This window comes from Vulpes lagopus, chromosome 17 (genome assembly GCF_018345385.1).
Source record: "Vulpes lagopus strain Blue_001 chromosome 17, ASM1834538v1, whole genome shotgun sequence".
NCBI lineage: Eukaryota > Metazoa > Chordata > Mammalia > Carnivora > Canidae > Vulpes > Vulpes lagopus.
In genome coordinates this window covers 5,424,960-5,441,859 of record NC_054840.1, presented here as the reverse complement: position 1 = coordinate 5,441,859, position 16,900 = coordinate 5,424,960, and the positions used below count along the sequence as shown (strand labels likewise).

The window sequence follows — 16,900 nt, the reverse complement described above, 5'->3', positions numbered from 1 at the left end:
TGAAATATCAATAAATTAAAAGTCATAGCTAAAACTGCCAATTTCAACTAGTAATTGTAAATTGTAATGGTTTCTGCCTCTTTTTTTTAAAAAAAAGCATTAGAATGAAAAAGCAGGAGTTTCAAGTCAAATCCCATCTGTACGACTTTCACTGCAATAAAAGGTTGACTATAAAGAAACGGTTTCCAAGGTCTGACCAGTCACCAGAAGTGTCTCCAAATATGATTACCACAAAACTACAATTTTAAATAATTCATGACAAGAAGGTTTTCTTTAAAGAAATCATTTAAAAGTTCTTATTCATGTAACAGTCACTTGGTGTAACGAAAAAGACCCAACCCTAGATTCTGTGACCTGGGATAAGATGTGGTGACAGATACCTCATTGCTGATGTTACCAGGACAATGGAAACATAAATTACAGATGAAACCAGTTCCTTTACTTTCCTCACCTTAACAAAGAAAGCTGCGAGTGTCTTTACCACTAGCAAACACACTAATCACATCTACAAATTCGGCTGGTTTGTGTAGGAACAGCCCATTTTGAATTTATTTTGAGCTGAATGCACAACAATAGGGGAAGATGAACAGTCCCTTAAAATGCTGGAGAATAACTTGATCCAGTGTCAACTGGAAATGTTTATTTCATAACGTATTTATTAGTTACCTACTGCAGGATAACACAGAAGCGATCATGAGCTCATCAAGGATAAAATCCTTGGCTTATTAGTCTCTAGAGCTTGGAATGTACCACACACATACTATATGTTGGGGAATGATGGGCTTTTGGAAACAGTTTTCCTCAGTGTAAGCTCCTCTTTCCCCCGAGTCTTAATTTATGGAATATGATGATACAAAGATGTTATAAACAATAACAAGGCCATGATATAAGAGGGCAAACTCAAGACCCACTTCTCTAAATATTATCTCTGAGTTCTCTCACCAATACCAGTGAAGGACACTGGTGCTCCTTGCTATGTGGACCACGCCCTGTAAGTGAATTAGGCTGAGACTATAGACCCGAACCCACAAGAAAGGGGGAGATTATTGAATAGGTTGGCAACTAATTAAAAGTTAGGGTTGGTATTGTCCAAAGCAATCAACTATGTGATGGAAGTCAAGCCTTCTTTGCTTGTTTTCTCTCCAGTAGGGTATACTTGTAGACCAAAACTCTAAGGTTTCAGAGAGTCAATGATCTCTTTGAGATCTGCTGGACCCTATTTAGGAAAACAATGCTGAATAACCTAATTAGTATCTCACCGGCTTAAATGAATGAGAGCATTTTTAAAAATCCTCTTGCACTCCCAAGAATTAACTGAATTATCAATCTGCTAAAGTTCCGAATTATATTTTTCAATTTTCTAAGATGAATCGTCAATTATTTCAGCATAATAATCTTTACTTTTGGGAGGGGAGAAAATCGATCATGGGAATAATTTCCCCAACCGGTTCATTCAGTTCCATAGTTTACCCAAAAGCTTTGTGTAGGAATTGCTTATGTGACTTAATATTATGCAGGATTGTGAAGAAATCATTTTTGGAATAATATATTTAATAATGCAAAGAGTTGACTCTGGGGGAAGCAATGTCAATACGAATGAAAATTTTAGTTTTATGACCAAAATGTTCAATATTTAGCTGAAGGTGTGTAATCATTCATAAGTGTGACTCAGAGGGAGGCTGGGTGTCCAAGTAAACATATCTATCAGATAAGCAGTGGGATGTAAATAGCAAAACTAATTTGGAAACAGGATACGGCAAAGGCATTTTGAAATAAATGGCTATAAGATTTTTTTTAAAGTTTCAAATATCAATAAGCAGTAGCAGTTAAGGAATTCTGAATTTTTCACCATTTGACAAATGTCTATGTTCGCTACAGTCCTGTAAGCTTTCCAGAGTAAGTTATGGATTACTCTTTTATTCACAAAGCAAAGCCTTAGGATTGGCTTAAGTATTTTTGTTAAGCCAAATAAGGCAGTTTGTGATTTTCTATAACGTTTATAAAGTCTCATTTCCTGAATATTAAACACATGTAATTCAACCTAATTTAAAATTTCATCTTATATTTCATATCCATTTTCTTCCAAGCATGAAGAATGGGGCATTTAGGCATAATTTTGAGGATTTAGCATGCTAACATTCTACTAAGTTTACTATAAAAAACATTTCAGGGAATGAACTCATTATTTGTAAACATTTTTTATAAGATTAACAATAATTTTACATATACTCTAGAGCTGCACTGTCCAAGATGGTGACCGTTAACCATATTTGGTTATTGAACACTAGAAAGGTGACTTGTGCAACTTGAAGAACTGAATTTTTTCAAAATTCATTTTAAATTTAAAAATCATCGTGGCTTTAGTTATTGGAAAACACTTAGGCGTGTCTGGACAACTTAGATTTACAAACTCACCCTTTTGTCTGCAAATTTTACAAAACTTAAATACATCAGTTTTACGGGTGAAAACCTCATGCCCAAATTAAGGCATGCTGCAATTGGAAAGAATAAGACAGAGACTCTGTATGGGAAAAAAAATGTGAACTTCTCATTAATAAGTTTTACATTGGTTAAGTACCTCGCATTATATTTCTCTTGGACAGTGCTGATCTGGAGCTATATGAAAATTGCTAGTATCGAAGTTATGTTTTAAATGTTTTAGTTTAATGTCATTCTCTTAATTAATCAAAATTTTTTATCATTATGGAAAAGTAAATCGGATTTAGTATTTACTCAGTAAGAAGTGCCCTAATTGCTCTCCCTGCACATCCTCCTTTCTCCAAACTGCAAAGTCCTTGCTAGCACCAACAGCAGAATGCAAAATCATAGACAGTGAATATGCAGAAATAGTGTACGAGAGCACTGATGAGTGTGCCACCAAATCAAACTGCTCACACACTACAAGTCCTATCTTTTCTTTCCTCCCAAGTGTTTCCATATCTGTGTGTCCCTAATTCCAAAATTAACCTTCAGCCTCCTCCCAAGTCCTGCTGTGCTATGGCTTCTGGTTTAGAACAAGCGATGACTTTGCTCAGCAATGTGCTCGGTCATGTATTAATACTAGACTCTGTCCAGGCCCGAGAGCTTTCATCCTTCAGAGTGGAGAGCTTCCTCTGGGAGAAGGGTTCAAATCCCAGAAGCTTGAACACCGCCACCCGGTACTTCTTGGACATGATGTTGTACAGAATGGGATTGATGGCAGCACTGAGGTAGAAGAGGACAAAGGATACCAGGTTGCAGTATTGGCTGATCTGAGCAATCTCCAAGGAGCCGGGCTCGAAGGACTTGGAAAATAAATATCGCCCCACGTGGAAGGGCAGCCAGCAGAGGATGAAAGCAAACACCACGGCAGCTAAAAAGACAACGGGAAGAGAGAGTGTGAGTTCAAGAAATGTCGTAGCACGTCACATTCTGTGTTGAAGACGCAGTTTTGTCTTGATTATGTCATTGACTTCAGAGAAACGTTATGTCCTTCGGCTTTTCCTTCGTCCTACTTTTAACCAAGACTGGGTCTGTCTGGCCTAACAGTTCAATCATTTTTATTGAGCTTCCCAATTATTTCTATTTAACAACTATTTGAGTGATTTTGTGACTAGATTGCCATATTGACTCAACAATTTATTCACATTATATATAGCCATTTCACATGTGTTGGATACGAACCAAACACATAAGGTGTACAGTGGTTATACTCAGCCACAGCCAGGTATCAGGGTTTCCTGGGGGCACAGATTCCTTGTATGTAATAGAGACTCACAAAATTAGTATCTCTAGGAAGGAGGTCAGGACACCTGCTTTTTTCTTTTCTATTCTCTTTTTAAAGTTTCACAGAAGACTGAATATGCAGCTGGGATTTAGAGCCACCGAGAGGGATGGTACTTTGCCACCTACGATAGACATAAGTGAGTCATAAAAGACCATAAAGCCAACTGACATTAATTATCATCCACCCCAGTCTTCATTTTACCCAGGTAGGATAATTTTTGTCCAAGACCTCTGAATTTCTAGATTATTTTTTTTAAATTCAGAAATCAAAGGAAAATAACAAAAGATAATACTTCAGTCCTTGTGCCACTTTAGTGATCCCCTTCATAATTTCAAGGCAGAGGAAAATTCATATCAGTGTTGAGACACCAGTGGGAATAACTAACAGCTTAAAAAGTAAAATTGGAGGAAATTGTGAAACTTATTCTGAAGACTAAGTTGCATAGTAGCGACTGACTGCCACAGTATCAAGATGAATATTAGAATCCCCTGGAGGGCACTAGCAGGTTTACAATCTGTTAGTCATATTGTGAGAATCACTGGTCTAGAAAATAGCTTTTTTTATGGTCTTTGAAAAAACCGTATCGCTTTAATATACAAAATTCCAGGAACTGTAAAACGACAAATTCAAAATCCGCCTGGAAAGACTTCTAAGAAGCACTAGATCTGCAAGTAAGTACAGAATGTTGGACTGTCACGAGGAATAATGAAATGTACAGATTCTGGTTTTGAGAAAGCAGATGGAATTACCATTTTGCTCGGATGTGAACACATTTTATATTCACTTGTATCCAACTCAGATACTTCAGTTCATGTAAGTGTAAAATACGCAGCCCACTCCAGTCCTGGTACTGCACCTGGATGTTCTCTGGGGGACCACGTAGCGAGGGCTAGTCAGTCCTGTTAGCTTACACAAGGTCTTTTTTTTTTTTCTTTTTTCTTTTTCTCATATTGGAAGCCTGCCTACCTTAGCCTAGCCTCGTTTATCCTAGACTCTTCCCCAGGGAGAACTAGGTGCTCACGAAAAACAAATGGGGACACAGCCCTGACTTGCCATGCACTTCCTCTCAAAGCTGTATAAAGGGCGGCAGGGGGAACACAAGGGATGCATTTATCTCAAGAAAATGCAGGTCCAGAAAGCACACCACGCTGCTGAAAGAAACGTGAATCATCCCTAACAGAACCATCCTCATTGATCATCTATCTTCCAGGACATTCCCCATTGAGTACTTCCTAGACCCAGACCCAGGACCTGCCCCTGCCCCAACCGTGCACCTGCCTGCTTTTTTTTTTTTTTTTTTTTCTTATTGGAGTTCAATTTGCCAACATAGGGCATCCCTGGGTGGCTCAGAGGTTTAGCGCCTGCCTCCAGCCCGGGGTGGAGACTCGGGGTTGAGTCCCACACTGGGCTCCCTGCGTGGAGCCTGCTTCTCCCTCTGCCCGTGTCTCTGCCTCTCTCTCTGTCTCTGTGTCTCTCATGAATACATAAATAAAATCTTAAAAAAAAAAATAAAGGAAAGCAATTTGCCAGCATATAGCGCAACACCCAGTGCTCATCCCACCAAGGCGCCCCTCAGTGCCCGCCACCCAGTCGCCTGCCTGTTTAATGCAACTTAGGCGGGTCCCCAAAGTGGAAGCCGGGGGCTCGGCCTCCCCTTTACCACTTAGGGACCGCAGTCGGGGTCTGATGAGATGTCTCAGTTCTGAGGCTGATAACTGCGTTTAAGGCAAACACCTCGAGGGGCATGTTTCCCTGGGTGGGGGAGGAGAGAGCAGGAGCAGGGGGCGAAGGCAGCGCTGGCGCGGGGCTGGGGCCGGGCGGGGAGGCACCTGCGCGCCAGGAGCCGGGAGCCGGGGCGCGGGGCGCGGGGCGCGGGCAGGTGGGAGCCGGGCGCGGGCAGGTGGGAGCAGGGCGCGGGGCGCGGGCAGGTGGGCGCGGGCAGGTGGGTGCGGGGCGCGGGCAGGTGGGCGCGGGGCGCGGGCAGGTGGGCACGGGGCGCGGGGCGCGGGCAGGTGGGCGCGGGGCGCGGGCAGGTGGGAGCAGGGCGCGGGGCGCGGGCAGGTGGGCGCGGGGCGCGGGCAGGTGGGAGCAGGGCGCGGGGCGCGGGCAGGTGGGCGCGGGGCGCGGGCAGGTGGGAGCAGGGCGCGGGGCGCGGGCAGGTGGGCGCGGGCAGGTGGGCGCGGGGCGCGGGCAGGTGGGAGCGGGGCGCGGGCAGGTGGGAGCAGGGCGCGGGGCGCGGGCAGGTGGGAGCAGGGCGCGGGGCGCGGGCAGGTGGGCGCGGGCAGGTGGGAGCAGGGCGCGGGGCGCGGGCAGGTGGGCGCGGGCAGGTGGGAGCAGGGCGCGGGGCGCGGGCAGGTGGGCGCGGGCAGGTGGGAGCAGGGCGCGGGGCGCGGGCAGGTGGGCGCGGCGCGGGCACCCACCGAGCATCTTCACCGTCTGCCGGTGGCTCTGCTCGCGCAGCGAGGCCCCCCCCGCCGCGTCGCCGCGGCCCCGCCGCCACAGCTTCCTGCCGATGAGCCCGTAGAGCACCGTGAGGCAGAAGACGGGCAGGAAGAAGAAGACGCTGGACACCCACACCATGGCCGTGAGCAGCCCCGAGCGCACGGCGAACTCGGTGGCGCGGCACTCGCGCGTGTCCCGGGCGTCGGTGCCGTTGTCGCGCTCCACGCCCACCAGCACGAAGATGGGCCCCGCGCTGCACAGGGCCACGGCCCAGATGCCCAGCAGGGCCAGCTTCACGCGGCCCCTGGTCACCAGCACCTTGGCGCGCAGCGGGAAGCAGATGGCGAGGTAGCGCTCGACGCTCAGCGCCGTGATGGTGAGCACCGTGGCGTAGGTGCAGCCCTCGCTCACGAACTGGAAGAGCTTGCACAGCAGGTCGCCGAGCGTCCAGGGCCGGTACTGCCACAGGCGCACCAGGTCGAGCGGCAGGCACAGGAAGATGAGCAGGTCGGAGCAGGCCAGGCTGCACAGGTACAGGTTGGTGGTGGTGCGCAGCTCGCGGAAGCGCCGCACCGCCAGCACCGTCAGCAGGTTGCCCGCGACGCCCACGGCGAACAGCGCCACGCAGGTGGCCGTCACGCCCGCCAGCAGCGGCGCGGGGAACAGCGGCGGCAGCCCGGAGTCCCAGCCCGCCCGCCCGGGGCCCTCGGGGGCCGTCGCGTTCCGCATGGCGCGGGGGGGGCGGAGAGCGGGGCGCGGGGAGCCGGGAGCCGAGCGGAGCGGGCAGCGGGGAGCGGGCAGCGGGCAGCGGGGAGCGGGGCGGCCTCGGGGCGGCCTCGGGGCGGCGGGACTGCGAGCCGGCGGCCGCGACGGGCGGCGCAGGGGGACGCGGCGGGGGCGGCGGGGGACACGCGCACACGCGCACGCACCGCCTGCTGGAGAGCGCCCGCCGCCCGCTGCGCAACCCCCGCACCCCTGCGCCGCCCGCTGCGCGCCCCCCGCCTACCCCCCCGCAGGCCCCGCCCCCTGCGCCGCCCGCTGCCCCCCACCCCCCCCCCCGCTGCGCCCCCGCAGCTCTCGGAGCCTCCCCGGAGCCCCAGCAGCGCGGAGCGGGCGAGCCGAGCTCCCCGGGCAGCCCTGGGCGCTGCTTAGGGGGGTCCAGGGGGGCGGGTCGCACCGAGGTCCAGGGGGGCGGGTCGCACCCGGGGTCCAGGGGGGCGGGTCGCACCGAGGTCCAGGGGGGCGGGTCGCACCGAGGTCCAGGGGGGCGGGTCGCACCGGGGTCCAGGGGGGCGGGTCGCACCGAGGTCCAGGGGGGCGGGTCGCACCGAGGTCCAGGGGGGCGGGTCGCACCGAGGTCCAGGGGGGCGGGTAGCACCCGGGGCCCAGGGGGGCGGGTCGCACCGAGGTCCAGGGGGGGCGGGTCGCACCGAGGTCCAGGGGGGCGGGTCGCACCGGGGCCCAGGGGGGCGGGTCGCACCGAGGTCCAGGGGGGCGGGTCGCACCGAGGTCCAGGGGGGCGGGTCGCACCGAGGTCCAGGGGGGCGGGTCGCACCGAGGTCCAGGGGGGCGGGTCGCACCGGGGTCCAGGGGGGCGGGTCGCACCGAGGTCCAGGGGGGCGGGTCGCACCGAGGTCCAGGGGGGGCGGGTCGCACCCGGGGTCCAGGGGGGCGGGTCGCACCCGGGGTGGCGGGGACAGCGCCCTCGGGTTGGAAGGACCCGCGTTCCTCCTCAAGCAGCGGTACCACTTGGTGAGAGACCCGGTGGGCAGAGGACGCGGGCGTGCCCCGGGGACTTGCAAAAGGGACCCGGGAGGTCCAAACAAGCCCAGCCCAAGGCCGCACACCCCAACCCCCCTAGTGCTGAGGTTCTGAGCTGAGGGGGAGCCCCGCGCGCACCCGGGAAGAACCTGCGGCGGTTCTAGAGCCCGTCGAATTGAGCAAGAGAGCCAGGGTCGGGGTCGGGGTGGGGGTGGGGGTGGGGGCCGCTTGTCCTCCCCGACAAGGTCAAACAGCGAGTTGAGGCCCCAGGGACGAGACTGGGGGCTCCCTCCGGATTTGGGCTTCTGGGCGTGAAGGGCAAGATGTGTGAATAAATTCTGTTCTGAACTCCGGCCCTTTGTACAGTGCTTCATCTCAGCGGTGGTAGGGGCCTTGCGGAAGAGATTGCTTTGCCTTGTGCAAACCTCGGGATGGGGGCGGGGAAGGAGGAGCCTAAGGAACGGGACCCGGTGAGAGGGTGGGGAAGGCAAAGGAGAAGGAGCGCAGCCTGGGGGGGGGGGGGGGAGAAGGAGCCCAGGGTGGGGGGATGGAGAAGGCAAAGGAGAAGGAGCCCAGCCTGGGGGATGGCGCAGGCAAAGGAGAAGGAGCCCAGGCTGGGGGGGGGGGGGGGCCGGGGGAGAAGGAGCCCAGGCTGGGGGGATGGAGAAGGCAAAGGAAAAGGAGCCCAGCCTGGAGGATGGAGAAGGCAAAGGAGAAGGAGCCCATCCTGGAGGATGGAGAAGGCAAAGGAGAAGGAGCCCAGCCTGGAGGATGGAGAAGGCAAAGGAGAAGGAGCCCAGCCTGGGGGATGGGCAGGCAAAGGAGAAGGAGCCCAAGCTGGGGTGGGGGAGAAGGCAAAGGAGATGGAGCCCAGTCTGGGGGGATGGAGAAGGCAAAGGAGAAGGAGCCCAGGTTGGGAGATGGAGAAGGCAAAGGAGAAAGAGCCCAGCCTGGGGGATGGGAAGGCAAAGGAGAAGGAGCCCAGCCTGGGGGATGGGAAGGCAAAGGAGAAGGAGCCCAGGCTGGGGGCGGAGGGGGGGAGAAGGAGCCCAGGCTGGGGGGATGGAGAAGGCAAAGGAGAAGGAGCCCAGCCTGGGGGGCGGTGCGGGGAGGGTGCTCAGTAAACATTTTTTGGAAGCATCATTCAGGGAGATGCATTTGTGTAGCTGTGTTCACATGGGTCACCAACCTTTTTTATCTTAAACAGCGAAGATGTTTTGGGAACCACTTGGAGTGGGTGCCAAGGATGGGGGACACCGCTGGATCTCAATAAAGAAGAGATTGCTGCCGCGATTCCGTTACTGCGGTTGCTGTTAAGGGGCAGGAGCGGTGCCCCGTGGAAAGCCTCGGAGGCCCCTCGCGAGGTGACGCCCCTGGACCGGCCTGCTCGCCCCCTGCCCCCTGCCCCGCGGCCTACGGCGGAGCCTGGCGCCTGCGCATCCCGCCCACCCCGGGCTCTGCGGGCGCGGCCTTGGGATCGGCCGGGAGCGTGTTCAGCACCGCGGCCAGCGACCGGCCTCCGGGCCTCCCTCCCGCGCTCCGGGAGCGCGGGCCCCGCCGCCCCCACCTCTTTCCACCTGCGCCTCAGCACCTGGGGGATTGGTCCCAAGCACAAAGGGCATTAAGCAGCGCACTGAGCCCGCACCTAGTGCATCTCACCTGCCCGTGGCCTAAATGAGAATCCTTCCACCGTGGAGAGGCCTTTTCTGAAGCATTTTAGCGTGTTTGCACATGACTTTGACCCATGTTTTACATCGTCTGCAGCATCTCAGCTATTAATGCTTAAAAGTCCACAGAGACCTAGGGGTGGATGTATCTGCACACGCGTGGAAGGTTCCACGTGAATTGAGAGACTGCAAGAGGGAGGTTTGATACAGACAACCTACTAGAGAAAACACGACATAAGTTACCACGAGGGTGTTCCAGATGTTGTACCAATTGACATTAAAAAAAAAAAAAAAAAGTTATTTCAGACCACCAGCTACTACTTTCAAAAAGAGCACAACTAGGTCAGGCCACCAGTTGCAGTTGACTTTAACACTTCCCACCCTACTTTATCAGTAGGCCACTAGATCTGTGTGTGCAGACATATCGTTAGTGGGAGAAAATAGACTAGGATAAATAAAAATAGTGTAGGAAGTTATTGTCTAAGAATACAAATCAGAGAAAGACTTTGGGGGCATCTTTGTACTTTAGTTAGGGATAATGCAATAGATGATAGATGGGAAAAAATCTTGTAAAAGATCTATGGTGCTAAAAATTGGGCATGTTGGCTAAAATAGCCAGCTATCCAATTACATTCGATCATTTTCTAAAACACAGACAAATCTGCACTGTGTGATGAAGAAGACACAAGGGGTAATATTGAAATCGGTCCTTTTATTCACAACACATAATGTTGTATATGAAATTGTCTATAAGCTTGTGCTAGGCAGTGGGAACAATAAAATAAATAAAACCCAGACAGGTCTTGTATTTATTTACTTCTAGTCTAGAGAGAAAAATACAGGTAAACAAGCAATTTCAGTACAGTAGGATACATGTATGTGGAGAAGCAGATACAATGAGCTCCACTGAAATCTGGAGAAATGATGAGCTACACAGAGGTCTTAGGGGAGGCTTCTTGGAGAAAGTGGTATCTGAGCTGGATCTTGAAAGGTGAGTCCTGTCAGATTAAGCAGAATATGCTTAACTGGTCAGACGGGGACACAAAGGCACATTGGAGCAAATGAGCCCAGCATCCTTGTCCTTTAAATGGTGTATCATCATGGGTTTATGGATTTTTATATAGGCAATGCATACCAATTAATTACTGTTATTTCTTTTTGTCTTTCTAATGCTCTGATCGTCCTGTCTTTGGCCTATGAGATCTTCTTCAAGCTGGTTCCAGAGTCTTTTGACATGACTCAGACTCTGAGAACTTCCTTGCTTTGTGGTACAACAGGGTACTCCTACATCACGTTGTAAATTCCCTACTCTAGACGGGGTGGGGGGGGTGGGGGGGTGGGGGTGGGTAGCCATTTCTCCAAGAATTTCTGGTACCTTGTATTGGGGAGTGGCATTTAGAGACCTAAACTTGGGCAGTAGAGGTGATTATTGCTCCCAGAGCATTATGGACCAGACCCTGTCTATGGACAGAGCTAAAACGTGTTTTTAAAAAAATTATGTGATGATAATGATGATGATACGTAGATGAATCAAAAATACCTTTATTAGGGCTCCTGGGGGGCTCCGTTGATTAAGCATCTGTCTTCAGCTGGGGTCAAGATCCCAGGGTCCTGGGATTGAGCCCCACATTGTGCTCCCTGCTCCATGGGGACCCTGCTTCTCTCTCTCCTTCTGCCTGCTGCTCTCCTTGCTTGTACTCTCTCTCTCTCTCTCTGTGTCAAATAAATAAAATCTTTAAGGAAAACAGCAAAACCCCCAACCCCCCCAAAAGTATCGTCATCAAGTGATTAAAATTAATATCACCCATGTGATACTCTGGGAAGAACATAAGGTCACTTATATAGTAGTCTACCTAGGAATGTACAACCTCAATCTAATCAAAGGAACATCAGACAAATTCAAAATGAGGAATATTCTATTCTAAAAATTCTTCCCAGAAGTAAATTTTCTATAAAGCAAAGAAATACTGAGAAAATGTTCCAAACTAAAGGAGATCAAAGAGGTGTAAACTCTGACTGTAATTCCTGATTCTAGACTGGATCCTAAGCTGGAGGAAAAGACCACAATGAAGGACGATATTGGGTCAATTGACAAACTTGGAATATGGCATGTAGATTAAATGGAAGTATTGAATCAGTGTTAAGTTTACTGAAGTTAGTAATTATGTGAAAGAAAATATCCTTATTCTCAAAAATATACACTCAACCATGATTTGTGCACATTTCTGAAAAATAATTACATGTGTGTAAATAAAGCAAATGGAATGAAATAATAGTAAATGAAGAAATGGGTTAAAAGATTTTCTTTGTATTATTTTTACAACTTTAATTTTGAAATTATTTCCATATAAAAATTAGGAAGTCATAAATTTATAGATACTTCAATTTCCAATCATTTTCTCAATTTCTTTGATTTTCTATTTACGCTGACCATCCTGGTTTCTAATAACATAAGCATAATCATTTATTATATTTGCTAAATGATTTCAAGCTGGTAACATCAGCATTACCACTAATAGTTACCTTGACAAGTAAAGTGTGAGATTTTTTTGCAGTTCTCTTTTGTCCTTGGAATATATATCCCTCTAAGTGTACATAGCTACTATGTTCTAAAATTACTTGAAATAATGTTTTTCTATGTGTGGTTATGGTTAGATTTATTTGTTTCATTTACTCTCCATTTTAGCATTATTATTATTGTTTAAAGATTTTATTTACCAATTTGAGAGAGTGAGCAAACAAGAGAAAGAGAAAAAGCACTGAGGGGGGCACTTGACGGGATGAGCATTGGGTGTTATTCTGTATGTTGGTAAATTGAACACCAATAAAAATAAATTTATTATTAAAAAAAAGAGAAAGAGAGAAAAAACACACACACACACACACACACACACACACACACACACACACACGAGTGGGGGAGGGGCAGAGGGCGAGGGAGAAGCAGATTCTTCTGCTGAGCAGGGAGCTGAACTCCAGGCTCCATCCCAGGACCCAGGGATCATGATCTGAGCCCAGGCAGATGCTTAACCACCTGAGCCACCCAGGCTCTCCAGTTTTAGTGTTATTTTAAAATTCAAATTTTATTTTATTTTTTAATGTAAACTTTATGCCCAAAGTTGGGCTCGAGATCAAGAGTCTCATGCTCTACCAACTGAGCCAGTCAGGTGCCCTAAACCTTACTTTTTAATATGTAAAACATTTCTATGATTTTACAATTAAAAACAAAGCATGGTCCTAAATTTAAAACTTCAAACCAAATAATATTCAGGAAAATGTTACTTCTTTCTCCTCCTTAATAGACACCATTTAAAAATTTAGCTTCCTGTCTTGTGTGTGTTTCTGTAAGAGTGTGTGTGTGTATGTGTGAAGCCTCATAAAAGTTATACTATATACATTGTTTACTATCTTGATTTTTTTGTAACGTTACATCCTAGAGTTCTCTCATATCAATACTTTTAAAAATAGTTTTATCCATCTTGAGAAAGTTACATAATTCCCATTACAGAGATGTACTTTCATTCTTCCGGTGTTTTACTATTTTTATTTGTATGTTTTGATAATCTTTTACTGCTATAAATAATGCTGCATATATCACTTTTATGTCTAAAGGTATACTACAGAATAATATAAAATGAAATTAGTCTAATAACAGAAGAAATGGCACATAGCACACGTAGCTTATGGAATAGCACAAATAAAGTGTGGAGAGGCAGTCTATAGCACCTGAATATTGATTCTGAGCCCTGAAAACACATATGGAAATTTAGTATAAAATAACAAGTATAACATTACATTTTTAGAAGTGGGATTGTTGAATCAAAAAATAAAAGTATCTGTAGTTTCATTATACTGTAGTCCCTCATTATACATTCAAAGACCCCCAGTGGTTACCTGCACCTGGGGGGTAGTACTGAACTCTATATATACTATGTTTTGTCTTATACATACATACATACCTATGATAAAGCTGAGTTCATAAACTAGGCACAGTAAAAGTAACAATTACTACTAACAAAATTAAACAATTATAACAATATACAGTAAAAATTACATGAATGTGGTCTCTCTCAAAATATTACACTCCCACTCGTCTTGCAATGACAGGAAATGATAAAATGCCTATGTGATGAGATGAAGTGAGGGGGAATGAGGTGGGCATGGTGACGTAGCGTTAGGCTACTGTTGACCTTCTGCCAATACTCAGATCATCTGCCATGGACCACAGTTCACTGTGGGTAACTGAACTGGCAGGAAGTGACACTGTGGATAATGGGGGAAGCCTGTGTATCACCACATTTCTCTCCATGCGGTTGAACCAAATTGTATCTCCATGAACAATGAATAAGAGGGCTTGGTTTCTCCTAACCCTTACAACAGTTTTATCATCTATTAGATTTTTGCCAATTTGTTAGATGAGAAATGGTTTCTCCATGTGTTTTTATTTTTTATTTTTTTTTCTCCATGTGTTTTTAATTTACATTCTTTTATTACGAGTGAGGTCAAACATCTTTTAATATGTTCAGGGTTTATTTGCCTTCCTTTTCATATGAGCTTGTAGGCTATGGCTTTTGCTCATTTTTCTATTGAATTGTTGTTTTATTTGGGGTGCATGGGTGGCTCAGTCTGTTGAGCATTGGACTCTTGATTTCTGCTCAGGTCATGATCTCAAACTCATGAGATCGAGCCTCCAGTAGGGCTCTACAACAGGCATGGAGCCTGCCTAAGATTCTCTCTCTCCCTCTCTCTCTGCCCCTGCTCCATCCCTCTCCTTCTCTAAAAAATAAAATAAAATAAATAAAATAAAATAAAATAAAATAAAATAAAATAAAATAAATTTTTAGGGGCTCTTTTTGTGCTAGGGGGACATCTCTTAGAAATAATAAAAATTGAAAATATTTTCTCCTGTCATTCATTTTTCTTTTTAATATTACTTACAGGGTTTTTATTTTGACATTGAAAAGTTAAAAATTTTGATGCCATCAAGTTTGTCTTTTTGTTATTGCTTCTGGATTTTGAATTATACTTATAAAATACAATATGTTTTATTATACATAGCATATATAATATGTATAACAGCTTTACTCATTGCCAATTTGTGAAGGAATTCATCCACATTTTGTTCCATTGTTTTGTGCTCTTGTTTTTTATTTAACACTTTATATTTCTGATGCACTTGCAATTTATCCTGGTACATGAAGTGATATATGGATCGAATTTTATCTTTTCCAAATGATTATCCAGTTGTTTCATCATTGTTTATTAAAAATTCCACCTTATTCTGATAATTTGAGTGACTCCTCTATAGGATATAAAATTTCTCTATGTATTTTCAGAGTTGAGACTCAACACTTGGACACTGGATATTGCCTCTGCGTGATTCATTTGTGCTCTTCAATAAATTGTGTACTGTCATGTGCCATTGCTTCTTTCAGCAAAATATAATTGTATATTATTTTTGAGCATTTTGCTTGATTATATCTTATGTCCTGTATTAATTAAAACTAGAATTGGATACTGCAGGAAATTAAAAAGAGAGAGAGAGAGACTGAAACATGATTCAAGTTCGTGAATTTATTATTTTTTTTCTAAAAGAAATCAGAATATAGGATGTGCAGGGCTGGTATGATGTGATCAGGAATAGTGCTCCTTCTGCCTTTCTGTTCTATCATACTTCATGAGTATATTGACTTTTCACTATCAAGACTGCTTCCTGGTTCAAAATTGCTACTGGAACTATAGTCATTCAAATGAGTTCTAGGTGATAAAAGTAGAAGAGAAGAGAAGGAATTTCTTAGAAGCTCAAATCAAACACTCTAACTTATATCACTTTGGCTAAATTCTCTTCAGGGGAGGCTGGGAACTATGTTTATAGTAGGACACATTATCACTCCCAAGGTTCTAGATTTGGATATACAACTCACATTCAATCTCTGTCATATTTCCCTGCCAGGTTGTAATTTGAGAACAAAAATATTTCTTTCCTCAAATGGCCCATAAAATTTAGTAAATAGTACCTTACAGGTGGAAGATAATTTAAAATAAACATTGAGTGATTTGATTAAATTTCTATTTCATTCGAAATCATCTATATAAACATAGGACACATAAGAAGGCTCATAATGAGATTTCTGTGTTACATTGTACCTTTAATAAAAATACAAAATTTATTTTCACATTTCATTCAAGTCTTGTACATAATATACTAATAATTTGGCTTCATCACTTACTTTTTCTATCATATCATGCAACCTCTTTTGAAGCATATCACGTACATATTTCAAACTAAGAAATACACTCTTCAGATGGGCAAGCTATAAGAATCCATATTTAATATCAAGTACATCAATAGAGGAGAAAAATTGCATTTCTACAAAAAATGCAATCTTAGCATTCAGGCACCTAAAAAGCATTTTCTAGCTAGTAAATGAGATGCATTACCATGAATGATCACTATAAATAATTAAATGATTATGCATTTTAGAAATTCAGTTAAAATATTTATGCTTTTCTGATTGTAGAAATAACATGTATTGCTTAACAACTCAAACATTTTAGAAAGTCCCAGGTATCCATCTCTTTCCAAATTTCTCCCATAGAGATTCCAGTGAGACTCCATATTTTCTGCTGGTACTCATATAACTGGTTTTTACATATGATGTTAAGCATTATGACTTTCACCATGGTCATTTCAAACATAATACCAAAATATATCTATTAAATTTATCAGAGTTTACATTGGTTTATAATTTTAATTATAAATTATTTTAAAATTTAATTTATAAATTTATTTATAATTTAATTAGTTATGCAAAGCTTATTAAACCATGCTCACACTGGTTTATGTGTCATTATTTAATATCCTATTGTTATGGAAGAAGAGTATTCAGCTCTTTTACATTGTTAATCCTTGCATTACCTGTATTCAGAGACCTACACATATAACTTTTTCATCTTCCAAATACAATCTCAGTGTAATTTTGGGTTAGATCTGTCTTTAGCACTCATATTTTATGCTGATATAGATTTTTCTAAATCCAAACCACTTAAGATAACATTCTCCTTTATTGAGCCACATTTTGTTTTCCTTGCCTGTGCAACTGAAAAGTATGGATTTGCCATTAATAGAGATAGGGAAGATTGTAAGTAGAATAGGTTTTGAAGGAAAGATTAAGAGCTTAATTTTGGATGTGCAAAGTTAGAGAAGTTTACTAGAAATTTAAAAAGACAACTTAAGAAGGGAGTTGGATATACTGGTATGGAG

At 45.7% G+C, this 16,900-nt stretch overlaps 2 protein-coding genes across 2 annotated transcripts; both read right to left on the bottom strand.

The window, feature by feature from the left end:
• Nucleotides 1-3,047: 3,047 nt before the first annotated feature.
• On the bottom strand, nucleotides 3,048-6,937 carry GHSR (growth hormone secretagogue receptor). Its single transcript, XM_041731504.1, has 2 exons — nucleotides 6,187-6,937; nucleotides 3,048-3,352 (listed from the first exon to the last, which is right to left on the bottom strand). Exons 1-2 carry the CDS (start codon nucleotides 6,935-6,937, stop codon nucleotides 3,048-3,050), a joined length of 1,056 nt encoding a protein of 351 aa, XP_041587438.1.
• Nucleotides 6,938-7,356: 419 nt separating this feature from the next.
• Nucleotides 7,357-8,343, bottom strand: LOC121477605 (basic proline-rich protein-like). Its single transcript, XM_041732060.1, has one exon. The coding sequence runs from the start codon at nucleotides 8,341-8,343 to the stop codon at nucleotides 7,357-7,359; it is 987 nt and encodes a 328-aa protein (XP_041587994.1).
• Between the last annotated feature and the right edge of the window lie 8,557 nt (nucleotides 8,344-16,900).

Excerpts from the sequence above, each read along its gene's own strand:
- GHSR (XM_041731504.1), bottom strand. The coding sequence starts at position 6,937 with ATGCGGAACGCGACGGCCCCCGAGGGCCCCGGGCGGGCGGGCTGGGAC. Across the intron at positions 3,353-6,186 it reads GCAGACGGTGAAGATGCTCG|CTGCCGTGGTGTTTGCTTTC; the intron begins GTGGGTGCCCGC and ends TTGTCTTTTTAG.
- LOC121477605 (XM_041732060.1), bottom strand. The coding sequence starts at position 8,343 with ATGAAGCACTGTACAAAGGGCCGGAGTTCAGAACAGAATTTATTCACA.